The 26,656-nt window shown below is 42.3% G+C and overlaps 1 protein-coding gene across 11 annotated transcripts; it reads right to left on the reverse strand.

Annotated features, from left to right (window-relative positions):
* Window positions 1-18,560: 18,560 nt before the first annotated feature.
* On the reverse strand, window positions 18,561-22,466 carry LOC136473382 (uncharacterized). Of its 11 annotated transcripts, none has more exons than XR_010762604.1 (11): window positions 21,851-22,465; window positions 21,339-21,393; window positions 20,613-21,072; window positions 20,459-20,509; window positions 20,309-20,370; window positions 20,013-20,226; window positions 19,484-19,547; window positions 19,202-19,264; window positions 19,028-19,116; window positions 18,903-18,942; window positions 18,561-18,823 (listed from the first exon to the last, which is right to left on the reverse strand). XR_010762604.1 is itself a non-coding variant. In XM_066471034.1 (11 exons), the coding sequence occupies exons 5-11, from the start codon at window positions 20,346-20,348 to the stop codon at window positions 18,698-18,700; spliced, it is 468 nt and encodes a 155-aa protein (XP_066327131.1). In that variant the 5' UTR covers window positions 20,349-20,370; window positions 20,823-20,911; window positions 21,011-21,072; window positions 21,339-21,393; window positions 21,851-22,466; the 3' UTR covers window positions 18,561-18,697. The 11 variants fall into 11 exon arrangements, 8 of the variants coding, with proteins under 8 accessions (XP_066327131.1, XP_066327129.1, XP_066327128.1 ...); XM_066471034.1 differs by lacking the exon at window positions 20,459-20,509 and having other exon boundaries at window positions 20,181-20,226; window positions 20,823-20,911; window positions 21,011-21,072; window positions 21,851-22,466; XM_066471032.1 differs by having other exon boundaries at window positions 20,181-20,226; window positions 20,823-21,072.
* Window positions 22,467-26,656: the final 4,190 nt, after the last annotated feature.

Consider the following 26,656-nt stretch of genomic DNA (forward strand, 5'->3'; position numbering starts at 1 on the left):
TGTACATATGCTTCTTCCAAACAAGTAGTAATCCTTGACTTTGAGTAAGTCATACCAAACCGGTGAGTCAGTCAATTTGTGGGACACAGAGTGAATGGAGTTATTTCTTAAATATTTGTATCTGACAATGTCTTGCCATAAGCCTTTCTCTCTTTCCAATCTCCACCACCATTTACACAATAAGCTAATGTTCATTTTTCTCAAATTTTTGATACCTAATCCTCCTTTCTTCTTACTCCTACAAACTTTTTCCCATTTGAGCAGATGATATTTCTTCTTTGTTCCCCCTCCTTGCCAGAAAAAGGATCTCCTGATCTTGTCTAACTTGCTCACCGTGGTTTTAGGTAACAGATAAATGGACATATGGTATATAGAAGAATTATTAAGACTCGCCCCAATCAATGTCGACCTTCCAGCTATGGACATACAATTTCTTTTCCAAACATCTAACCTTTTACTGCTTTTATCAATATAAGGGGCACCAATAAATTACATGCAATCTACTTGGGCTTACTAGGACAACCAGGTGATAGGGAAGAGTCCAATCTGTTGGATATATTATGGGCTTGACCCGTATAATATTTAATAAATCAAATAAAACTCTATGGTACGTAACATTAAGCGTTGTATGGTTTAATACTGTATGGGATTTTGACTGAACGTTTACTCAGCTTATTTGGTTGGAAATTATCCATCTTAATTGAGAAGCCGTGGCCGTGGCCGTGAGCCGTGAGGCCTGAGGCAGGCAGGCAGGCGAGCGAGCGAGCGGGCGTAGCCAGGTTTTGCCACTTAGTCCACATAATTATGGGAATTTCTCTCCTTGATGGTGGAAGCGATTTGATTGCGCCAGTTACCGTCTCTCCGTGTCTCCGACTCCTGAATTCCTCCACTGGCTCTTTTCCTCCCTCCGCTGGGCATAAAACAGAAAGTCCTTCGTCAGTCTTCTCCCCCTTCCTTCGCCAGATCTCAGCCGCTCTTTGGCTTTCCCCGTCCCGTACCTCTGCGTGCACGGAGTGGCGGGAGAGCAGGTGCCTCCGGAACCCTCGTCCGCCTGCGAACCTTGCACGGGGTGTGCGGCGATTAGGTTTTTGGGGAGCGATTCCACGACTGCTCGTCCGACGTCTTCTTCCTGGTGAACGCTCGCAGAACCCGTCTTCTTCCTGGTCACTGTTCGTGGGACTGCACTGCAAACATCTTCCTGCATCAACTGTGGTTCGAGCAATGCACTATGTCTGATGCGAATGGAGCCTCTGATGCCCTTGGCATGGGAACCTCCGCTGGGTACACTCTTATCTCTGTGATTATAGTACTTTGCGTACTTACTGTATCGATCAATATATCATATTTGCATGCTATAGCGTTTGTTAGAGATATACACATGCACATATATGTCATCACGAATCTACTGATTTTTTATTTCTGGATTAAATTGACCATGAAAATGCCTAATTATCTAACAATCTAAAAACCTAATATTAGGTAATTTTCTGTTAGTGGTTTTGCTGCTGCTTTAAAGCCAAATAATTTTGATGGCAAGAATTTCATGATATGGCGTGTCAAGATGGTATTATGGTTGACTGCTATGAACGGCTATCACGCCGCACATGGGAAGCCTGAACAATTTACTCCTGAGGAGCAAAAGTTCTTGGTTGCCGATAACCTGTTTTGAGGCACTGTGATTAGTGTACTTCATAGTAAGTATGAGAAAAACTATATATCTTGCACATCAGGCAAAGAGTTATGTGATGCTCTTGAGGCAAAGTTTAGAGTTTCTGATGGTGGTAGTGAGCTATACCTTATGGAGCAACTATATGACTATAAAATGGTTAAAAACCGTTCTGTAGTGGAACAGGCTCATGAGATACAGGCGCTAGCAAAGGAACTAGAACATTTTCCATGTCTGTTACCCGACAAGTTTGTGGCCGGCGGTATAATCGCTAAGCTACCACCTTTTTGGAGGGATTTTGCTACTTCTCTAAAACACAAGAGACAAGAGTTTAGCGTGGCTGAACTTATTAGATCTCTTGATGTTGAGGAGAGGGCGAGAGCAAAAGACAACCATGAAAAAGGAGTTGAGTCTTCCGCTGCCAATATGGTGCAAAAGAAAAACTCATTTGCATCCCGTAATAAAAAGAAGAACATGCAAGAGAACAACAATACAAAGCCTAAGCAAACTGCTCAGTTTAAGAAGAAAAACAACAAGAAAGGTGGATGTTGCTTTATTTGCGGGAGTGATGAGCATTGGGCAAGTGCGTGCCCAGACCACAAATATAAGCAAGAAAAGAAATCAACAAACGTGGTGATTAGCGAGACTGGAGGAGGAGCATCTGGGTATGGTAATTCTTTACCTTTTGTTCCTTCAGTTTGTCTTTCACCTGAGTAGTGGATGGATAGCGGTGCTAATATTTATGTGTGTGCTGATATTTCTTTGTTTACTTTCTATTAGGCCGGCAGGACTAGAGCCTTGCTGATGGGAAACGGTTCGCATGCGCATGTTCTTGGTGCTGGTACAGTCGTTCCAAAGTTTACTTCGGGAAAGACGGTGCTATTAAAGAACATGCAGCATGTCCCCTCCATCAAGAAGAATCTTGTTAGCGGTTCTCAAATGTGTCGCGATGGCTTTAAAATTGTGCTTGAGTCCAATAAGTGTATTGTGTCGAGACATGGAATATTTGTTGGAAAAGGTTATGATTGCGGAGACTTGTTCCGCTTATCTTTGCTTGATGATGTGTGTAATAAAGTAGTGAACAATGTTAATGTTTCGGATGAGTCGAAATATGACATTCACGATTTTGTCACATTAATTTTGGCTGTCTCATGCGGCTTGCAAATCTGAATTTAATCCCAAAATTTAACTTAGTCAGGGATTCTAAGTGCCAGGTGTGTGTGCAATCGAAGCAACCACACAAGCCTCACAAGGCTGCTGAGGCGAGAAACTTTCGTTCATTCTGATTTATGCGAAATGAATGGCAAATTGACTAAAGACGGTAAATGATACTTCATGACATTTATAGATGATTGTACTAGATTTTGCTACGTGTATTTATTGAAATCTAAGACGAAGCATTGCATTATTTTAAAGTCTATAAAGCTGAGGTAGAAAATCAACTTGAGAAGAAAATCAAACGTTTACGGTCCGATCGCGGGGGAAAATATTTCTCAAATGAATTTTCTGAGTTTTGCGCGGTGCATGGAATTATTCTTGAGAGGACGCCACCATACTCATCACAGTCCAATGGGATTACAGAGAGAAAGAACCACACTTTAACTGATTTGGTTAATCCCATGTTAGAGACTGCGGGACTATCTAAGGAATGGTGGGGTGAGGCTATATTGACAGCGTGTCATGTCCTGAATAGGGTGCCCACAAAGAACAAATAAATTATATCATTCAAGGAATCGGAGAAGAAGAGATTAAATCTCTCTTACCTGCGAACTTGGGGTTATTTGACAAAGGTGAATATGCTAATAAACAAAAGCGAAAGCTTGGATCAAAGACTGTTGATTGTGTTTTTTTTGTTATGCTATTCACAACGTGGGTTATAGATTTTTAATTATAAATTCTAGTGTTCCTGAGATGGCTGTTGATACAATTATGGAATCTAGAGATGCTACATTTTTTGAGAATGAATTTTTCATAAAAAATGCACCTAGCACGACTGGTCATGAATTTATAATTCCCCATGAGCATGAAAATTTTACTCCGATAGAACAAATTGAGGAACCCTATATGCAAAATCCTGAGAAGGATGACACTATAATCACTAGAAAAAGTAAGAGACAAAGGACTACAAAGTCTTTTGGTGATGACTATATCATGTACCTTGTGGATGACACACCAACGACTATTGAAGAGGCATATTCCTCTCCTGATGCTGACTTATGAAAGAAAGCAGTATGGAGTGAGATGGATTCTATTATGTCTAATAAAACTTAGGAAATAGTTTATCGTCCCTATGGGTGTAAGCCTATAGGTTGCAAATGGGTGTTCAGGAAAAAGCTTAGGCCTGATGGTACTATCAAGAGGTACAAGGTAAGACTTGTGGCCAAGGGTTATACTCAAAAGGAAGGTGATGATTTCTTTGATACTTATTCACCAGTTGCCCGATTAACTACAATTCCAGTTTTGCTTTTCCTGGCAGCCTCCTATGGTCTTATCATTCATCAAATGGACGTTAAGACAGTTTTCCTAAATGGAAAGTTAGAGGAGGAGATCTATATGGATTAGCCGGATGGATTTGTAGCAAATGGTCAAGAAGGCAAGGTGTGTAAATTATTGAAGTCATTATATGGCCTAAAACAAGCTCCTAAGTAGTGGCATGAGAAGTTCGACAGAACTCTAACATCTACTGGTTTTGTTGTGAATGAAGCTGATAAATATGTGTACTATCGGTATGGTGGGGGTGAAGGAGTTATTTTGTGCTTATATATTGATGACATACTGATCTTTGGATCCAGCCTCAAAGTGATTGAGGAGGTGAAGGAATTTTTATCTAATAATTTTGAAATGAATGATTTGGGAGAGGCTGATGTTATTCTTAATATCAAGCTTCTGAGAGAAGGTGATGGTGGGGTAACTCTGTTACAATCCCACTATATGGAAAAGGTGCTGAGTCGCTTTGGGTTTAGTGACTGTGAACCTGCTCCTACACCTTATGACCCAAGTGTGCTATTGAGGAAAAATCAGAGAATAGCAAGGGATCAATTGAGATATTCCCAGATCATTGGTTCACTCATGTATCTTGCTAGTGCAACAAGGCCTGACATCTTATTTGCTATGTGCAAGCTGAGCCGGTTTGTGTCAAACCCGGGAGATGATCACTGGCGTGCTCTTGAGAGAGTGATGCGCTATCTAAAGGGCACTATGAGCTATGGTATTTGTTATACCGGACATCCAAAGGTGCTGGAAGGTTATTGTGATGCCAACTGGATCTCTGATGTTGATGAGCTTTATGCCATAAGTGGATATGTGTTTTTGCTTGGAGGTGGTGTTGTTTTCTGAAAGTCTTGCAAGCAGACTATCTTAACAAAGTCTATAATGAAAACAGAACTCACAGCATTAGACACTGCTGGCTCTGAGGTAGAGTGGCTTTGTGATCTCCTTATGGATTTACTGGTTGTTGAAAAACCTATACCGGCTATTTCTATAAACTGCGATAACCAAATTGTGATTACGAAGGTTAATAGTTCTAAGGATAGCATGAAGTCTACATGGCATGTTAAAAGATGACTAAAATCTATTAGAAAATGGAGAAACTCCAGAGTAATAGCGTTAAACTATGCACACACGTTTAACAATCTGGCAGATCAGTTCACTAAGGGTCTGTCACGCAATGTGATAGAAAGTGCATCGAGAGAGATGGGTTTGAGACCCACATGAAATATACTATAGTGATAACCTGTTTTATGTGATCGGAGATCCCGTGAAGTAGGATGGTGAAACAAGCTAGTAGTAAATTATGAGGAAAGATCCTTAGTAAGACTCATTTCTGATGCATATCTTTCCTTTCTATAAGGCAGGTTGGTTTTACCTTAATGTGTTCTAAGTGGCTTGCTAAAGCAAAGATGTTGTCCTATATAACATCTTTTGAGGAACACACCTATATGAGTCAGACTGCTAGTCACAGTCTATAAAATTTGGATGATCTCTAAATACTCATGAAAGGCACTAGAGTATGACGCATATGCTTCATATAGAGGGGATGCCTTTTACAGCCTAGTATCAGCTAAGGACTTTAGTGACATTCACCTCACATAAACTGTCAATTCAAGGCTTAGTCCATTGTTCGGTTATGACTGAGTGAAACTATTGCTCTAGATAGATGTTTAACTTAACAGTCTCCATCGAAACATAGATATATAAAAGAAATGTGGTTCTGAGACTACTTTGTTACAAACCCTAGAGTTTGGTAGGGATTGTTAGATATATTATGGGCTTGGCCTGTATAATATTTAATAAATCAAATGAAACTCTATGGTACATAACATTAAACGTTGTATGGTTTAATACTGTATGGGATTTTGACTGAACGTTTACTCAGCTTATTTGGTTGAAAATTATCCATCTTAATTGAGAAGCTAAAAAAAGGACAAAGGAGTGCCACACACGCACGCGCGTCGCCGTCGACCGGGCCGGGCTGGGCCGTGGCGAGGCAGGCGGGCGCCGAGCGAGCAGGCGGACGTGGCCAGGTTTTGCCACTTAGTCCACATAATTATGGGAGTTTCTCTCCTTGATGGTGGAGGCGATTTGATTGCGCCAGTTACCGTCTCTCTGTGTCTCCGACTCCTGAATTCCTCCGCTGGCTCTTTCCTTCCCTCCGCTGGGCATAAAACAGAAAGTCCTTCGTCAGTCTTCTCCCCCTTCCTTCGCTTCCGAGAGACCAGATCTCAGCCGCCCTTTGGCTTTTCCCGTCCCGTACCTCTGTACGCACGGAGTGGCGGAAGAGCAGGTGCTTCCGGAACCCTCGTCCGCCTACGAACCTTGCACGGGATGTGCGGCAATTAGGTTTTTGGGGAGCGATTACGCGACTGCTCGTCCGACGTCATCTTCCTAGTGATCGCTCGCGGAACCCGTCTTCTTCCTAGTGACTGTTCGTGGGACTGCACTGCTAACATCTTCCTGCATCACCTGTGGTCCACGACTTCGAGCAACGCACTATGTCTTGCGCGAATGGAGCCTCCCGATGCCCTTGACATAGGAATCTCCGCTGGGTACACTCTTATCTATGTGATTACAGTACTTTGTGTACTTACTGTATCGATCAGTATATCATATTTGCATGCTGTAGCGTTTGTTAGAGATATACACATGCACATATATGTCGTCACGAACCTGCTGATGTTTTATTTCTGTATTAAATTGACCATGAAAATGCCTAATTATCTAACAATATCCGACAGTTAAATAACTCAGCATATATTTGTCCCAAATTTTCTTCATCATTGATCATTATAATTTCACTCTTATTAAAATTTATCTTGAGACCAGCTAACATTTCATACATGTATAACAAAAATTTCATGTTAACAGCTCCGGTCAAGTCATGTTTTAAGCAAACAATTGTGACATCTGCATATTGCAGAACAGCTACCCCATGAGGAATAATGTGTGAAATCAACCCAGTAAACAAACCATTTTGTTGAGCTTCGATTATCATTCTAGTCGGACAATCAGCAACTATGTTGAACAAAATGGGTGAAAGAGGGTCACCCTGCCTTACCCCCTTAAAACTCTTGATATACTTATAGAGTTTCACACTTACTGTTCCACCAGTAACCACTTGCTTAATCCAGTTGCACCATTTCATCCTAAACCCTCTTTTTTCCAAACAATCTAAAAGGAGTTTCCAATTGACCTTGTCATACGCTTTTTCAAAATCAAGTTTCAAAATGATTCCCACCTCTTTTCTTTTTTTGGTTTCATGCAAAATCTCATGCAGACAGAGAATTCCAGTAATAGTATTTCTTCCTTTCATGAATGCTGTCTGATTGTTATGAATTATTTTATCAACAACAGCCTCCAGCCTAATTGTCAATGTCTTAGTGATTAACTTGTATATACAGTTCAGAAGACAAATGGGTCTGTATTGTTGAATCTTACTAGCCTCCTTGATCTTAGGCAGCAGTGTTATAATTCCATAATTAATCCTACTAATATTTACTTTTTCATCATAAAAATCATTAAAAAGACCCATGATATCATCCTTAACAATTTTCCAACAGCTCTGGTAAAATTCAATTGGCATTTTATCAGGTCCAGGGGCTTTATTTTTTTCTATCTGAAAAAGTGCATTTTCTACCTCTGTCTCAGAAAAAGGCCTGCACAACAGGTTGTTATCAGCATCATCAACCATACTAGCGTTTTCCCACAAATCAGGATCAGGTTGGATGTTATATTCCTGTCCAGGCCCAAAAAGCTCAGTATAATATTTGGTAGCGTGTTCTAATAAATTTTGATCTCCTTCAATTGTCTGATCACCATCTTCCAGAGTTATGATATTGTTCTTTCTTTTTCTACCATTTGCACATCTATGAAAATATGTTGTATTATGGTCACCCTTAAGCAACCATGTTTCATGGCTCCTTTCGAACCAGTAGGTTTCCTCCTGGTCCAATAATCTAAAATTTTCACAAAGTAGCCATGTTTTTCTTTCTAATTGATCAGCAGACAAACCAGTGGTTTCTTCATCCTTTTCCAACTCAGTTAGCTCGTTTTGAATTTCTTTCCTTTTTTCGCATTTCTCCCTGCAGATTGAACCCCCAACCTTTAAAATACTGTTTGATCAATTTAATTTTCTGTTGAATCTTATCCAGTGATGACTTAGCTCTACAGGGTTTGAGCCATATCCTTTCTACATTTGCATAGAAATCTGGATTTTTCAACCAGTTTAAATCAAATTTGAATTGGATAAAAGGCATTTTGTCACATATTCCAGAAGATAAAATCAGTGGATTATGATCAGAGATTTCTCTGGGCAATTTTTTGACCAAAGCTTGTGGAAAGATGTCCTCCCATTCTTTTGTTACCAAAATCCTATCAAGTTTCTCTCGCACGGGATATTCTTGATTATTGGACCATTTAAACATACCCCCAGACATAACTATTTCTCTCAGCTCATAGAAGCGAATCAAAGAATTGAAAATATCAGTATGCTTATGTATACCATCCATAGTGTTTTTCTCATTAAGAAATCTGATAATGTTAAAATCTCCTCCAATCAACAAAGGTTCAGAGTTTGCAGCACAGAATCTAGATAGTTCAGATAAGAAAGCAATCTTATTTTCCTCTTGTGCAGCCCCATACACTATCAATAGATTCCATTTAACTTTATTTTTTTATCCCACAAATTAAGTTGCAGCATATAATCACCTTGTCTAAAGGAACCGACATCATACAACTCAAGTTTAACTCCTACTAAAATGCCCCCCAATTTTCCTCTTGAGGGAATCCACGTCCAAATATAGTCTTTATTAGGATCAAACTTTCTCAACAATTTATCCTCACAATCTTGTATCATAGTCTCTTGTAAACCCACAAAATGAAATTGATATTCAAGAATAAGATTTTTTTTAAAATGTAGAGACCCCTTTCTTTCTGAGTCCCCTACAATTCCAAACTAAACCTTGTAATGTCATTTTTTCTTTTGTTTTTTTTTCTTTTCCTGGCATTCAGAGGTACCTTGATACCTACTGAATCCAGGATTTGCAAGCCAAGATCTTCTTGGTCTTGCTTCTTCCCTCTCGGGGTAAACTTAACCTTCTTCCTATTTCCATTTCTCTTTTTAACAGATAAAGATTTGATGAAATCCTCTGACTTAGAGGATTCATCTTTTTGCCATTCAATCAATAATGTATCACCAAACTCATCAGATTCAGTCAGTTCAATAACCGGTATAGGGTTTTTATTACTATGTTGTTTCAAAAGTTTTAAAATCATCATCTTCTATCACTACACCCATATTTTTTGCAAGAGAACACATACTGTTATTATCTAAATTAGTTAGGGAAGTTGGGTGAACTGAATTACCTTCCATGCAGCGCTTCTGAGCCATGATTTCATTCCTCTCTTGAGTTGTTAAGTGAATATCTTTCCTCAATCTCTAACTTCTTCTTCTCTCTTGTGGGCCATTATCATCTTGCGGCTTCACATACTCCAACTGGGTTGCTTCCTGAGATCCCACTATCTTGTCAATGTCTTGGGTTTTGTTTTGAATATCATTCTGACTTGTGTGTTCAGTAATAGTGATTGTACTTTCTTGAGTGTTGACCATTCCATTCTCCTCATCAATACCATCAGCCTGGTTATCTTGTGACAGCATCCCTGTTTTAGAGATATCATCAGAAGCTTTCTCCATGCTCTTCCCTTGTATGATCTGATTCACTGTGGCTATATCAGATATATGCTCCATATGCCATAGCTGGTGGGATTCACCATCACCTTGAGTCTTAGAGCCTCCTTGACCCAAATCTCCACAGCCTTCAAGTCTTCTAATCTTTTCACTAAGGGTATCACTCTCAGCATCAGAATCCTCAAATGAATCTGGGATGTGCACTTTGTCATTGAGATCCTCCACATTGCTTTCATCTTGGCTTCATCCTTTCTAGATGTGTCAACCCTACTCATGATTTTGGGGGGAGCAGAAACACAAACAGTATTGGTTTGTTTTCCACCTTTCTGTTCACCATCCTTTTGAAGAGAGGTATCTTTAAACCCTACTCATCCTGCTGGGTTGTTGGGAAACACATATTTGGGAAGGCTTGTACAGATTCAGACACGACACGAGTTGTTACGGCACACAAGAACTTGACACGCACTGGCTCACGTATATATATTATCTAGATATGTGTGAGTATCATGCGACGAGTAAACAAACGATGCGATCGATCTGTTAGAATCCTATGATGCTCCTAGGTGTAGATCAGTGGGTGTACATGCTTCTATTCGGGATAAACATCCTAGAGAGACAACTAGAGAGAGAGAGAGAGAGAGAGAGGGGTGCAGAGGTAGCTGACCATCGGTAGGCTTGCCGGAGGAGCTCGCCATGGCGACTATGTCGGTGGCGCAAGGAGTCGATGAAGAGGTGGCAGTGACGTCCGGCGGTGGTGTAGACGTCACGATCCAAGGGTGGCGAGGACGTTGGGGTTGATGCAACGACGGCGGTGAGTCTTCCCGTCGCTGGTAGCGCCCCCTCTCTAGATCGGATTAGGGTTGTAGGTGGGGTGTCTGGCGGCGCGGTGAACCTCGTACCCAGTGCCTAGCCCCCCACCTCCTTTTATATGGCGTTGTACGATGGGGGCCACCAACCATGGCTCGGTTGGGCGCCCCCGATCAGGACGCGGATCAAGGCCCCGACTCGGTCCAACGACCGAGTCGGGAGGAGATCAACCTAACATTTCCCCCCTTGATCTCACTTTTCAACTTGAACTTAAAATACTTTATCTTTTCCCGTTCCATCACAGATTAGTGCATAGAGCGCGCCTTATCACAACAGTTAGTACCATTGGATTAACAGCTACAATACACCTCTCTGTTTTGAAACAGATTATCAACTAGACCCTTATTGTCCAGGAATCATAGACTTTCTCGTAAACCCATGCCGGCTAAGTGTTCTCTGAACACATTGGGTGGTAAGCCTTTTGTAAGCGGATCCACAAGCATTTTTTTTGTACTTATATGCTTGAGACTAATAGAATGATCCTAGACTTTGTCTTTCACAACATAAAACTTTATGTCAATGTGTTTGGCAGCACCACTTAACTTATTGTTGTGAGGATAACATACTCCTGGCTCATTATCGTAGTACAACTTGAGTGGCCTATGAATGTCATCGACCACTTTCAACCCGAGCATAAATTTCTTTAGCCAGTTCACCTGCCCCGTGGCTTCATAACATGCTACAAACTCGGCATACATCGTGGATGATGTAGTGACGGTTTGCTTGGAGCTTTTCCATGATATAGCTCCCCCTGCGAGAGTGAATACATAGCCTGATGTGGATTTTCTATCATCTACATCTCCCACAAAATATGAGTCTGAATACCCCTCTATATGTAGGGAATCAGATCTTCTATACGTTAGCATGAGACCTTTTGTGCCTTGCAAATAACGCAAAGCTTTCTTTACCATTCTCCAGTGTTCTATTCCTGGATTACTCTAATATCTGCCAAGTATCCCGATAATAAAAGCTAAGTTAGGGTGTGTACATATTTGAACATACTACAAGCTTCCTACAGCTGAAGCATATGGAACCGCTTTCATTCGATCGATCTCCTATTGGTTCCTAGGACATTGGAATTCCCCAAAACTATCGCCCTTGACTATAGGAGCAGGTGAAGGCTTACACACATGCATATTGTATTTCTTTAAAACCCCCTTTCTTCTATCTCGGTGAATCTCTATTCCTAAAATAAATAGAGCTTTACCGAGATCTTTCATATCAAAATTTGAGGATAAGAACTTCTTCATCTCCAGTATTGGATTAACAACACTACTAGTGAATAAGATGTCATCCACATACAGGATTAGGAAAATGAATTTCCCATTCTTGAACTTTGTATAAATGCAATTGTCCTCTACATTCTCTTTAAACCCAAACTTTCTTATCGTTCCATCAAACTTTAAATACCACTGTCTAGAGGCTTGTTTTAAGCCATAAATGGATTTCTTCATGTGGCATCCCATATGTTCTTTTCTTTTCATGATAAAATCTTTTGGTTGTGCCATGTAGACATTCTCGTCTAAATCCCCGTTAAGGAAGGCCGTCTTCACATCTATCTGATGTAATTCTAAATCGTAATGTGCCACTAAGGCCATTATGATTCTAAAAGAACCCTTACATGAAACTGGAGAAAATGTCTCATTGTAATATATTTTTTCTCTTTGCGTGAAACCTTTCGCCACAAGTTGCGCTTTAAATCTTTCCACATTTCCTTTGGAGTCATATTTAGTTTTGTAGACCCATTTACAGCCTACTGTCTTGGCTCTTTTAGGAATTTTTTCTAAGTCACAAACATCGTTGGTACTCATTGATCTCATTTCATCTTGCATGGCATCAAGCCACTTCGACGATTGAGCACTTCTCATGGCTTCTTCAAATGAGGTGGGATCACCCTCCATTTGAAATTCTTCACATTCATAGACTTCGTAGTCATCAGGAATGGCTAGTTTTCTAGCTCTTTGAGACCTTCTGGGGGCCTCATTAGTTGATGCTTGTTCTATATGGGGATGTTGTTGCTCTTCCTCATGTGCGACAATGGGTTCTATAGGATCCTAAAGGATAGATTCCTCATGTTCATTTATTGTTGTCACGGGTGAAATAACAACAGGTGTTGTCACTATAGTTCCCTGTATTGTTGGTGCATCAGTAATAGGTAGCGAGAAAAAAAGGCTCTTGAACCATTAGAGTGGGCACGTGTACCCGCTTCTCCTCAAAGTTAATTTCTCATGCTACCATGCTCCCCCTGACCATATCATCCTCTAAGAACACAGCGTGTCTTATTTCTACAAACTACGTATGTCTATCAGGACAGTAGAAATGATAACCTTTTGACTTATCTAGATAGCCAATAAAATGGCAGCTGACTGTCTTGAAGTCTAGCTTCCTAATGTTTGGGTTAAATACTTTAGCCTTAGCTGGACAGACCCACACACGTAAGTGATTGAGGGTTCCCTTTCTATCCATAACTCATATGGTGTTTTGGGCACCGACTTGCTTGGTACTCGATTGAGAATATGAATAGCGGTTTTTAATGCCTCCATCCACAAACTTATCGGTAAAGTGGAGTAACTTATCGTACTTCTCACCATATCCATTAATGTATGGTTGCGTCTTTCAGCTACTCAATTCTGTTGAGGCTCACCCGGTGTTGAGTACTGGGCAACTATGCTATTTTCCTGTAAGAACTTTGTAAAAGGTCCAGAAACTTGGCTATATGGGGTATGTCGACCGTAGTACTCCCCCCATGGTCAGATCTTACTACCTTAATCTCAAAATTGTGCTGATTTTCTACTTCAGCCTTAAATATCTTAAATTTATCCAATGCTTCTGATCTTTCCTTAATTGGATAAATATAGCCATAACGAGAATAATCATCTATGAATGTTATAAATGAATCATAACCATCCACACTTTTCACAGGAAATGGACCACATATATCTGTGTGGATTATTTCTAAAATTCCTGCGCTTCGTTTGGCGTCTTTCTTTATTTACTTAACATACTTTCCTTTAATGCAATCAATACATTGTTCTAAGTGTAAAAATTCTAATGGTGGAAGAATTGATTTCTTAATCAATTGTTCTATTCCCCCCCTCAAAATATGGCCTAAATGATAGTGTCATAATTTCGATGATGCATCATGAATTCTCTTCCGCTTATTACTTATATTCATAGACGAGGAGGCATTCTCATTATTAGTGCTCACAACATTCACTTTCTCCCAAAATGATAACAAATAAAGCTTGTATTGTTAGAAGGCAAGACCAACACACTTATTATTAAACACAATCTTACATTGGCCATTACCAAAATGACAATCATATCCATCATTGTCTAAACATGAGACACTTATTAAGTTTCTATGCAAAGAGGGCACATAAAGGACATCAAAAAACTTAAGTACAAAGCCATCATTTAATTCTAATGGGAGTTCTCCAATGGCTTCTACTTCAGCTTTGACTCCATTTGCCACCTTAATGTGTCTTTCTCCTCTTTGTAGGGTCCTCCTTGTATGGAATTCCTGTAATGAATTTGCAATATGAATAGTTGCACCTGAATCAATCCACCAAGTAGATTTTGCATAACTTAAATACAAGAACTTATCTATAAATGTAATAATGTCCTCACCTTTTTTGATCAGGTGCTTCAGGAACTCTGGACAATCTTTCTGGCAGTGTCCAGTCTTGTGGCACCATCTGCAGGTATCCTTGTCCACTTGAACATAGTTAGATTTCTGATGGTGATCTTTCTGAGGGGCCTTTCCTTGTGACTTAGAAGAGGAGCTATTGTCCCACTGAGGTTTCCCTTGTGGTTTAGCATTCTTGTTGTTAAAGTTCTTCTTTTTATTTTCCTTCACATGGTTGACAGAGTCACCATGTGAGCTCTTAAGCCTCTCCTCTTCTTACATACATATGTCAATGAGCTTCTCAATGTTCCACTTATCTAGCTATAAGTTGTAATTAACAACAAAAATCTCATACTCTTTGGGCAAAGATGCAAAAACCAAATGAATTAGGAACTCATCCTTGAGCCCCAAGTCTATTGTCTTGAACTTGGATGCCGTGTTGCTCATCTTCAATATGTGCTCTCTAATCTCTCCACCAGAGTATTTCTCATTGACTAACTTCTTAATAAGAGTGCTTGCATAAGCCTTTGAAGAGCCAGTGAACTGACTCTCCACTTTCTTAAGATACTTAGTGATGGTGGTACATTCTGAGATCGAACCCCTTATTGGATCCTCAATGGAGCCCTTTATCACTATCAAACACTTGCGGTTTGAACTATCCCACTTCGCACGATCAAGATCGTACTTCATTCTCACTTCTGCATGGTCACGCTGTCGAGTAGCGAAAGCTGCATCAATCTCATTTGCTTCCCTCACCGGGTCCACTGGTTTAGTGGGACAAGGAGAGGTAAGTGCTAGGTCATTATCGGACAACGCAAGTGCTATCTCAAGCTTCTCTCGCCATACATTATAGTTGTTTCCATTGAGAGGAGGAATGGACGAGATAAACATCATTGGGTTGTATCCTGAAAACAATGTCAGAGAAAGTTAGAAACATTTGACATAATAATTGCATGCCTTAATTTAACGTTGGTCAAAATTAAAACATACAATGTGCTTCTACATTAACTCTACATCACCGTTGGACAGAAATAGAACTAATGCATATAACTCATAAATAAAAATTTATAATATTGCTATCATCAACTTTGGTTAGAAAATAGCAATATCATAAATACAACATTCTTCTATATTAATTCTATATCACCGTTGGGCAGAAATGAAATTAATGCATGGAAAACAACTCATGAATAAACTTATAATATTGTTATCATCAACGTTGGTCAGAAAATAACAATACCATAATTTAACTTAAACAAATATGACTACTCCTCTAATTAAATTTTCCCGTTGGTTCCAATTTAATTAAGGGATAAAATATTAACATAGTAGCGGAAACATGAAAAATACTCTATTTTTTCAAGAAACATTTTTGAGTACTTATCTACTCTCTAAAATTGAACACGTTGGTGCAAATTTATAGAGATAAAAAACTAGATTAAAACATATTGTCAAAATGCTACTAAAAAAATAGAAAAAACTTAAAACTGTTGTCAACTGTTCATTCGTCCCAGCCTGGAAAGTGAGGCCCGTGGCCCATCAGGCGCTCACGCGCGCCTCTACTCTCTGCGCCCAGGCCACAACCTAGGCCTAGGCCAGGAAAGCTATTCCCCGCCTGGGCCAAAAGCCGGCTCGACCGCCCGGAGCCGTCCATCTAGATTGGATGGCTCCATGGAGTCCTCGCCCGATCAAAACCGCGGCCGGCTTCCTCCCCCCAAACCCTAGGTCTCATTTCTTCTCCTCCCCTTTTCTCTCAGCGCAACGACGCAGCAGCGGCGACCCGAGGCTGCCGGAGAAGAGAAGGCCGGTGCCGCCGCAGGCCCCCTCGCTGGCACACGCGTTTGCCCGAGGGTGAACGCGCCGCCATCGAGCGGGCTTGTAGTGGCGCCCTCGGTCGGGGTTTGCGTGCACGGTGACGAGCGTGACTCGATCGTCTTCCCGCGTGCCGACGAGGTGGCGGCGGGTCCTTCTTCCCGCGCGCGGTGGTGTCAACGGTGGTGAAGAAACCAGATAGGTCCTCTCCTTCTCCGTTCGTTCGCCTTCTAGGGTTAGGGTTAGGACGATTCTACTCGATTCGTTTCTTTCGATTCATCTCCTTCTAATTTCTCTTGGATTTCTACCCAAAAATCTAGATCTACACGCTAAGTTAGGCAACTGATGCCATTGTTAGAATCCTAGGATGCTCCTAGGTGTAGATTAGTGGGTGTACATGCTTCTATTCGGGATAAACATCCTAGAGAGACAACTAGAGAGAGAGAGAGAGAGGAGAGATGAGAGAGAGAGAGAGAGAGAGAGAGAGAGAGAGAGAGAGAGAGAGAGAGAGGGGTGCAGAGGTAGCTGACCATTGGTGGGCTTGGCGGAGGAGCTCTCCATGGCGACTGTGTTGGTGGTGCGAGGAGTCGATGAAGAGGTGGCAATGACGTTCGGCGGCGGTGTAGACGTCATAGTCCAAGGGCGGCGAGGACGTCAGGGTTTATGCAACGGCAGCGGTGAGTCTTCCCGTCGCTGGCAACACCCCCTCTCTAGATCGGATTAGGGTTGTAGGTGGTGTGTCTGGCGGCGTGGTGAACCTTGTACCTAGTGCCCCGCCCCCACCTCCTTTTATATGGCGCTGTGCGACGAGGGCCCACCAACCATGGCTCGGTTGGGCGCCCCTGATTAAGGCGCGGATCAAGGCCCCGACTTGGTCGTTGGACTAAGTCGGGAGGAGATCAACCTAACACGATCCTCTCTTGCTTACCAGCAAAACAATGGCCGTGACAGACAGTCTACAGCAGAGTAAGATTAGGTATGAGCAGTGGTGTCAAGTTTTTTTCTATTTTTTCCTGACGAAAAAGTAGCTCTCACTTCATTCAATGCTCAACGATTACGTTTCACTGAAATTTGGTTTATGCTAATGCTTATACTGATTTGTTTTGAGAGGAAAACATTGTTCGTTCGTTGAAAAATACTCCTGTAGTAGCTAAAACGAATGAACAGTGTTTTTGATGGTTCTCTATAGTGAACAGTAAGGATCACTTTTTTTTTTGTGGAACACAACACAGTAAGGATCAATTGACTGGGTGATGAGAGAGATCCTTGTATATGTCTTGTCGCAACGCTGACCGAGCTCGTGCTGGCCTCTTGCCCTCAGGCCCAAGCCCAAGCCCAACCCACTGTCAGAAAAGAAAGGGATGCGGCTCTGCCCTCTCTTGGCATGGGACCAATACTCTAAACCAGGTGGTGTTCCGGCTGCTGGGTTCACTTGTCAGACATGCTGCATGCAGTGTGCAATGCAGGCCACTGTGTTGCCTGTTGTCCGGCCAGACCGAGTAGCTCAGAGACGACATGCCGGGAATTTTAATTAATTAATTAATTTGCTGGATCGATCGATTAGCTAGCTTAGCTCATGGACATGGATCCATCCAATGGTTAGCATGCCCGATTTGTTTAGTCTGACGCTCATATCATCCTTCATCCTGTGGTTGGCCTGCACCTTGGCCTGCACCTTGGCCTGCACCTTGTTTAGTCATCAGCGTGCGCGTGTGTGTGTCTGAATTCCCAAACTGAAAAAACATCCTGCAGGCTGCAGCTTCAGTGCATGGCCTGCAAGCCTGCAACTCGATCGTTCTAGTAGTTTTATTACTCTTGTGTGAAATTAAAGGCCGGCGGGGTGGTCTTTTGCCGGCTCCTGCAGGTTTTATCACTTTATATACTGCAAATCGCGTTGAGCGGGTCTGCCTTTCGTCTCTAATAAAGTGTCTGTGGATGCATGGATGACTAGATATTTATTAGTAACATCACCAGCTCAATGATTTAGCGCGATCGAGCCATGCAATGGAGTCCTCTCACTTTCACACACTTACGATAAGCCCGAATTGAAATATATTTCGTCTCTTCTAGTCTTGACGTTTGATTGTTCTGGATATAATCAATGTTGATTTACATGTTGCAACTCATTTATATCCATTTAGTCTCTCTGCGCGCGATGTCTATCTGTCCAATAATGATTGTGAATAGTCTTGCGACGACTGGAACTCTGTCGTCAACGGCTGCATTATTCCTGTCATCTCATCTGTGCCAAGTACAAAGTCACGAGGACGAGAGACATGTGCATTGATAAACCAAGGAATGTATGCCCGACAGGCGACAAGCCGACACGCTATTGCAAATCCCTTATATTATACTAGGTAGCGTCTCTGTGCGACAGTAAAACTTTTGTATTAAAAACACACGGATCGCACAATAAAAAAGCAATACTGTAAATTAAATATCGACGTTAAAGTGACATTTGTTTATTGTTTCCTTTCGGAATACAAAGATAACTCTGTGCTGTTAGCACCGTGCAACTTCACGATAGAACGTGCAAACTCAATCACTGTGATTTGCATACCCAAGCAAATAGCAAGATATGGAATTCTCGCGCATATTTTGTAGCAAGAATTTTCTCTTGGACTTCTCTGTCTCCAAACCCACCTGGCACCAACACACCATATGCACCCTGAGGTGCAAATAAAAATTCGTTCAGATTTATATATTGTGGGCTAGTGGCATGTCACATGAGGGCATTCTATGCTTACCTTTAGCGACTCCCATGCTTTTTTTATAGGCATCATGAATCTGCAAATGTGACGGTATCCCAATTAGTCAGTTAATTCTCTAAGATATAGAAAAGAAGAATTGATAAGGCATAAATAAAACTGACCTCTTCTGCCATAGAATCTTAAAGATCACAGGAAGGAACCCAGTCCACCACAAGTTTCCTGTCCAAAGCAACCAACGCATGCAAAAGAGCTTGACAGAAGATGAAGAAACAGATAAGGCCCACCAGTTTGGTTCAAAACTGTATCTTTGTTATGAGACAAAATAGTAATGGCACCTTGATAACAGATAGGTAGGAATATGACAGGCCAGTATACTTTCCAACCATAGCAATCCCAACCTGAAAATGATTTTCATGCCATAATATCAAGCACTTGTTGTTATATATAAGCTAAGAAAGTCGATTCGGTATTGGAAACAGCCAGTATACTTTCCAACCATAGCAATCCTAATCTGAAAAGGATTTTCATGCCATAATATCAAGCACTGGTTGTTATATATAAGCTAAGAGAGTCGATTCAGTATTGGAAACAGCAGTTAAAATGATCAACAAACCAACCGGAGATTCTGCAGGCTTTTTCAGTCCATTGAGACAATTGGGGTTTTCGAGAACTTTGACCACGCTGCACGTATGAAGAAATAATACATGTAAGTATTCCTAAAAATGAAGCCAACTGGAAGAGCTTATAATTAATACTTTGGTCCGGTGGCATACCACTAAGGCTGGACGAAAAACTCGAAGCTCGTTAGCTCGCTCGGCTCGTGGCTGGCTCGACTCGGCTCGGCTCGGCTCGTTATGATAACGAGCCGAGCCGAGCCAAGATTTTAGCTCGTTAGCTATAACGAGCCAACTCGAGCCAGCTCGCGAGCCGCTCACGAGCTAAACGAGCCAAGCTTCCAGGAAAAAAAAGTATCAAAACTTGTATTAGTTTTTGTATTACTTCATGTCTTGCACTTTACAATTGACTAGTAACTGGTCTAGACCCTATAAATTGACTGGTAACTGGTCTAGATACATTTCTTTTGTATTATTATTATTCTCAAACTTTAGATAAATGCAAATATTATATTTTGTGTATTTTTTATACCTGGCTCGCGAGCTTAACGAGCCAGCTCGAGCTTTTAACGAGCCGAGCCGAGCTGGTTTTCTGGCTCGTTAGGATAACGAGCCGAGCCGAGCTAGCTCGTTATCTTAACGAGCCAGAACGAGCCGAGCCCAAACGAGCCTAGCCGGCTCGTTATCCAGGGCTACATACCACTGAAGGTCTAGCACTTTCAAAATAGCTTCATGGGCTTCTGGTCCTATAAAGAGAAAAGATTTCAGGTTAACCATGTCAAATGAGAATTTGACAATCATGCATACAAATAATTTCATATGACATACTCTGAGCAACAAAGGGATGTGCCAAATGTTCTGACATCATGGAGATTAATGATATTTGGTATCTGCCAAATAAAATCAAAGTCAGCATTGCCGTTGCATGATGCAGACTTGATTTATTTTAAAAAACTCTTGAGCAGGCAACATTTTTACTAGAACATGACAAAATTGTGCGAGCTTCACTTTCACATGTTCTTCAAGTGTCTGCCAAAAAGCACAGAGCAAACCATTTATACAGCCAGCATCAGCATTGAAAGGTTCAGAGGAGGCACGGAATGAAAATACAGATACAAGTTATGTAGTATACCTGTGTACTACGACACAAGCCAAAATATCAGGCATGAGTCGAAGTGCCCAGCATAGGTGACGAATACAAAAATTTGTGCCACAAGAATGACATGTGTACAGGATACTCCAAGGGTGAAATAAGATAAGCGATACATTCACAAAACATTTGGATTACTGCAGGTGGAAAATGACACATTCACAGAACTAATAATTACCATGCAGTATTTACCTTTGTCAAATGAGCAAATCATCAACAAAAATACAGTGAAGCCTATCTCCTATTGCCTTGTGAACGAGTGGCAGCGACCGTTGAATCATCTGAATAGACAAAACAATGTCAAACTTTAACTAACTGATCACTCAAGGAAGGACCTTTACCATCAACCAGCGAGCAACAGGTGTCCACGCCAAACTCGCCTTCTTCTCGACCACAGCCGGAATCATCCAATATCTCGCCTAAGCTCTTCCCACTGCTCCTCCTTTACATGGTTGAGAAATCATTAAAAATAGCACAGATAATGTATTCATATTTTCTCAAATATTTGAAGTCTGTTTATTCGTTCTTATATTCTTGGTCGACTGCAAGTTCCATAACTTCTGAAGCCATTCATTTTCTTAATAAAAATCAAACATAGATAAAAAATTGTCATAGGCTCATAGCCTTCACAAGTGTCCACATGTGTGAGGCCTTGTATGCATGCAGCAACAATCCATAGCAAAATACACGCATAAGGCATGGACGTACCTTAGTGGCAGCGACAACCATGACGAGAAGGGAGGAAGCACGCAATGACATGTGCCTAAAGAATAGTGAACATGACAGGAGATTAGGAATAAGTGTTGCAACTAAAACATAATCATACTGAGGTATGTGCCTAAAGAGTCCAATTGCAAAGTTTATGCTGAAGCATTTTTTTTACACTTGTTCAGCGTTCTCCTTTTCTTAAGCAAGCAATTTTCACAGGGCGAGCCTGAACAGAAACTTCCTGCAGGAACAAAAACAACCCCTTTTTTCTCTCGAACATGTTCCAAGCCTAAACAAACCTATTCCACACAGCGTTCTCCCCTTTTCTTTCACAGATAGGAAGCAGCACAAAATTATTGCACAAACTTTGTGACAAGAACAAAATAGTCGATACGTACGAATTTGAGTAGCTTGCCACAAACTGGCACCCAATCAGATTGAGACAGGAATAATCGAGGAGATTAGAAGAATTTGAGGGAAGAGGAATCGAGGCGGGTGAAGGCAGAACTCACCATGGCCGACGCCTTCGCCGGTGCCGCGGCCTTGTTCTCCGCTACCGCTGTCACCGCTGCAGCGGCGGCGTCCTTAAATTCGGCCAGCGATGTGTCCTCGGTGGGGGCGGCGAGATCCCCGCGATGACGGGCGGCGGTAGGTACCCTTCCACGACTGCCTTGGTGACCACATACTCCTCCCTTTTGACCCCATTCTCCGTGCAACCGCTGCTGGCACGTCCCAGCCATCCAACCTCTAGCGGCGCCGACGCGCGTGAAGGGACAGGGATGGGGCGGCGACGCCGGCGTGACAGGCAGGGGCAGGGCCGTGACCTCGGCCTAGTCCCATCTGCGGCGGCTGCGTAGAGCCGGCCAGGGGCGGGGCGGGGCGGGGCGTCGGCTCGGCGGGGGAGAGGCCGTGGAGGGCGCCAGGTCTGCATTGGTGACATTGAGACGGGCAGAACGGGACGGCGTCGCGCGTCACGGAGCAGGGGGCAGGTCCCATTGCGCGTCATGGGGCAGGGGGCAGGTCCCATCGATTGTGATGGTACGTGATTGCCTCGCCAGTGATTGCGATCCCACCTTCCTTATCTTCGCACGGAACCGCGGAGGCGCAAGGAAGGGAACGACGACCCGTGATCCCACCTTCCTTCTCGGCGTAGGACGCCTTCCTATCGGAGCCGTGGTATCGCAAGGGAGGGAAGGGCGACTTAAAAAAAAAAGTCACACTAAAAAATTATTTTACTTTTATTCTTTTTAATTATAGGAGATTCCACTTCTCGTCCCTTTCTTGATCAGTAGAAATTTTCAGATAGATTAAAGATGCCAACAAAAAGATGCATACACTTTCATCTCATTTCCTTTCCCCGAGGATATCTTGAATTTGATAGCTATCCTTTGTATGTACTCATAATTAGCTTCCATATCAGGAGACAGTGTTCCATGTTAATGTAGAATATTATTTGTTTTCGGATAAATTTTAAGCTTTAAAAGTTTTTTATTTTGGGAGGGGGGAGCAGAGTATATATCGTGCGGATATGCGCAACAGCACAAGCAAGGGCGGGGAATGAAATGAGACAGGGAAAGAGCACCGCACAGCAGCAACGGCAACCACATGTGTCCACACACAAACACGGCACCGTAAATATGATCCAGCCTCACACTACTAAACACTATTGGATTGTGATCTTGGCTCTAGGCAGAGATCAATTTGGAGCAACAGTTGTGGTTCACCCAACAGTTTAATTGACATAATCGATGGCAACTCTAATTCATCTAGGGTTCGACCTCCTGGCTCACAACTCTATCTATATAATAAAAGGCGACGTCTTCAAGCTCCCATCACCACATTCCTTGGCACAAAAAAAAAACAGAGTTTGATTGGCTTGTACCAGCTAGTTTGATGCTTGTTGATATCCTAGCCCGTCAACATGTGCTCCTAGCCTTCTTCTTCTTCTCCAATTGCCGCTGCTGCCACACACCCCTCGTACGCCGACATGGCTGGACGACAGCCACCCGCCAATCGCCACAACTCCAGTGGGTTCAACTTCAATCGCAAGCCTCCGAGGGACCGGATCAATGACCACTTTCGTCATGATGGGCGGGGTCTAGGGCCGAGCAGAGGCCGTGGTGACCATGGAGGACCAGGTCGAGGACGTGGAGATGGGCACGGTCATGGTTGTGGCAATGGAAGGGGTGGGCCGGGGCATGGTCCCACCGCACCTCAACGGGAGACACAACAGCAACAGCGCTATCAGCCGATTGCAGGGCCACCACGTCACAACGTCGGAGCTGATGCCGCTGAATCGAGTCTGCAGGGTGCGGTTCGAAACCAGCAACATCAACAACCTCAGCCTACAGAATCTGGTATGGCAAAAAAGAAAAGACCTTACTGCTGGAGATGCAAATGTAGTGGACATTCTAATGAGTGCAGAGCTGACCTTGATTGCATCATATGTAATAAGAAGAACTCGCATCTATCATGGAAATGTTCAATTTTGAAGATGCCAAAACCACATGCTAATTTTTTTGGCTCTGGTAAGAAGGAATTTGGTTTCTTGCGGATCCCTGATATTGACTACAAATTAGAGACACCTGATGCGGCTCCTACAGCATTGGTCAAGGTTACAGGTAGTAAACTATCAGCAGCCGTGGTTCAGTCTGAATTGGCAAAAATCTCACGGGCGGATTGGACGTGGGAGGCCTTGCCCCATGAGGAGGATTCATTCCTTGTGGCCTTTCCGTCAGATGAGGAGATGCAGCGGATGGCATCCATTGATTATCATCTAAAGAATCATGGTGTTACGATAACTATTTCAGCATGGCAAAGCTCTAGTGATGTGCAACCCACATATCAGTTGGAAGAAATTTGGGTGCACATCACAGGTGTCCCTCATGCATGGAGGCACTATCTTGTCTTTTGGGCTTTGGGTACAGTGATTGGCACCACGCTGGAGGTAGATATGTCCACTTACAGAAAAAGGGGTCATCCGAGTTCGGGTTGGGGTGCTAGACAAAAGTCAACTTCCTTTCACCACTGACTTAGTTTTTGGGACAGAAGGATATGACATAACTTATAAGTTAGAAGATACAAATTTTGTACCATCTTCACCGACTCCGAGGGATCAGGATCCAATGGATCATGATGGCAATGATGGATACAAAGATAAGCCTGTTGAAAATGATCCAGAAAATGTGCTCAAGAAGTTCAAAAATGCCCAAGGTTCAAGTGGATCCAAATCTGCAACCGGATCTGAAAACAATGGGCCAGCGCCTATGCAAGCTCAACTTGCAAACTCACCCTCCGGTATTCAGCGTTTGAGGTCCCTAATGCAACCTTTACAATGGGAAGATTTAGCCAAACTACCTCCTGTTGCTGTGACACCTATGGCTGCTTCAACTCTAACAAGTCCAAAAGGTACTCCAAGATCAAAAAGGATCTCTAACAATTGCAAGCAGATTTTGCCTTCTTCTGCGAGTGATCTGACTAGATCAACTTCGGGAACTAGGGCTGTAGTTGGCGTTCCATTGTCAGCCACTTCACCTATATCAGATAAAAAAATGGAATGCTCCTTAGCCAGCATAACAGAAACGGTACATACTGTTACTGCACATTCAAAGAATAGCATACAAAGCAACTCAGAGTGGGGAAGAAAAACCATGGAGATCCCTACATCGTTGCAGGACAAAGCTGGGGCTGTCAACAATTCTCAGCTGCCCTTAGATGTGGTTGAGTCACAAACCACCACGTCTCTCATGGGTTCATCGTGCCAGAAAGCTTCGTTTTCTGCAACAACAACTTTAGACCGCAAAGCTGCTAGTACACATACACCATTGAGCAAATGCCAAGGTACATATCTTGAGTCATCTTCCGGATCGATTTTTCTGGGAGGTAAACGCTGCAGTGTACGATCTAATATCGTATCAACTGATGGTGTTGTAGCAGCTGATGAGGACACATTAACAAAGGCGATGAAAAGAGCAGCATCAAGGAACATGGATGGCACAAAAAAGGACAAGCCAATGGGAGAGACTACTACTCTATCACCACTTTCGGCTATGTCTTCAGCCAACATGACCCCAGGTACGCCCAAGTCACGACCATCTTCTATTTCTGTTGTGTCTATACCTAAAAAAAGACGCATTTCAAATCTGAGCAATGTAGGCCTGGTTCTAGGTAGCAATAGTAATACAATTAGTTTGTCCATCAATGCTGTTAAGAGGGTCGAGGTCGATAGGACATCTGTAACGCCAAATCAAAAAGTGGCTAAAAGGTTAGGAGCAGGTGAAAATCCTTTTGCATTAAGCGATGACGAGGATACTGATAATGATGGTACCCTTCTCGATCACTTAGTGAAGGAAATAACTGATGTAGGCTTGGATGATCTGAACCTGGACACAAAAATTTGTGACCTTATGGTTACTGGTCGAAAATCTAAGGCATCATCAAATAAGCGTAAAAACCACCAGAAAGTTTCTCATCAAAAAGTTTCCCCATGAAATGCTTCTATTGGAATAGCAGAGGTCTATCGGACTTGGCTAAATACCGCTACATAGCTGAAGCAATCCAAGATCATAACCTTGATTTCGTGGCTGTCATGGAAACTGGGAAGCAGGACATGTCAAAATCAAATCTCTTCCGACTATCTGGAGGGGCAGATTTCACTTGGCACTGTCTACCACCTCGGGGGAGGTATGGAGGAATCCTCCTTAGCATTAATGCTTCATTTCTTGATCTATCATTAATTGTAGAAGGGGAATTTTACATCAAATTTCATCTCTGCAATAAATCAGATAATTTTAAGTGGATACTCATGGCAGTCTATGGTCCAGCTCAAGAGGAGTTTAAAACGCCTTTCTTGACTAAACTCGTACGCGCTTGCCAACAAAACCCGCTTCCTACTCTAATCGGTGGGGATTTTAATATTATGAGAAATAGCAGTGAGAAGAATAATGATAGATTTAGTGGCCGCTGGCCTTTCCTGTTCAATGCTGTCATTGACAGCTTTGATCTTAGGGAAATTGATTTGATAGGTAGACAATTTACTTGGGCTAATTCTCTACCTCACCCCGCTTATGAAAAGCTTGATAGGGTCTTAATGACGACTGAATGGGAGTTTAAATATCCTATGGTGACTGTACATGCTCTTGATAGAGGTGTTTCAGATCATACACCTTTACTACTTGACACCGGCACACCAGCCTTCACGAGAATAGCAAAACCATTTAAAATGGAACTCAGTTGGTTCTATTGTGAGGATTTCTATGATCGAGAGTTAGAAATATGGAATAAGCCGGTGAGGGGCCAAAATTCTATCTAGAGATGGA

This window comes from Miscanthus floridulus, chromosome 8 (assembly GCF_019320115.1).
Source record: "Miscanthus floridulus cultivar M001 chromosome 8, ASM1932011v1, whole genome shotgun sequence".
Classification (NCBI taxonomy): Eukaryota; Viridiplantae; Streptophyta; class Magnoliopsida; order Poales; family Poaceae; genus Miscanthus; species Miscanthus floridulus.

What these genes read in the sequence shown, in the direction of transcription:
- LOC136473382 (XM_066471030.1), bottom strand. Translation starts at nt 20,396, where the DNA reads ATGCTGACTTTGATTTTATTTGGCAGATACCAAATATCATTAATCTCC. An exon ending in ACATCCCTTTGTTGCTCAGA is followed by an intron (nt 20,227 to 20,308) that starts GTATGTCATATG and finishes TTCTCTTTATAG; the next exon opens with GACCAGAAGCCCATGAAGCT. An exon ending in AAAAGCCTGCAGAATCTCCG is followed by an intron (nt 19,265 to 19,483) that starts GTTGGTTTGTTG and finishes AATCATTTTCAG; the next exon opens with GTTGGGATTGCTATGGTTGG.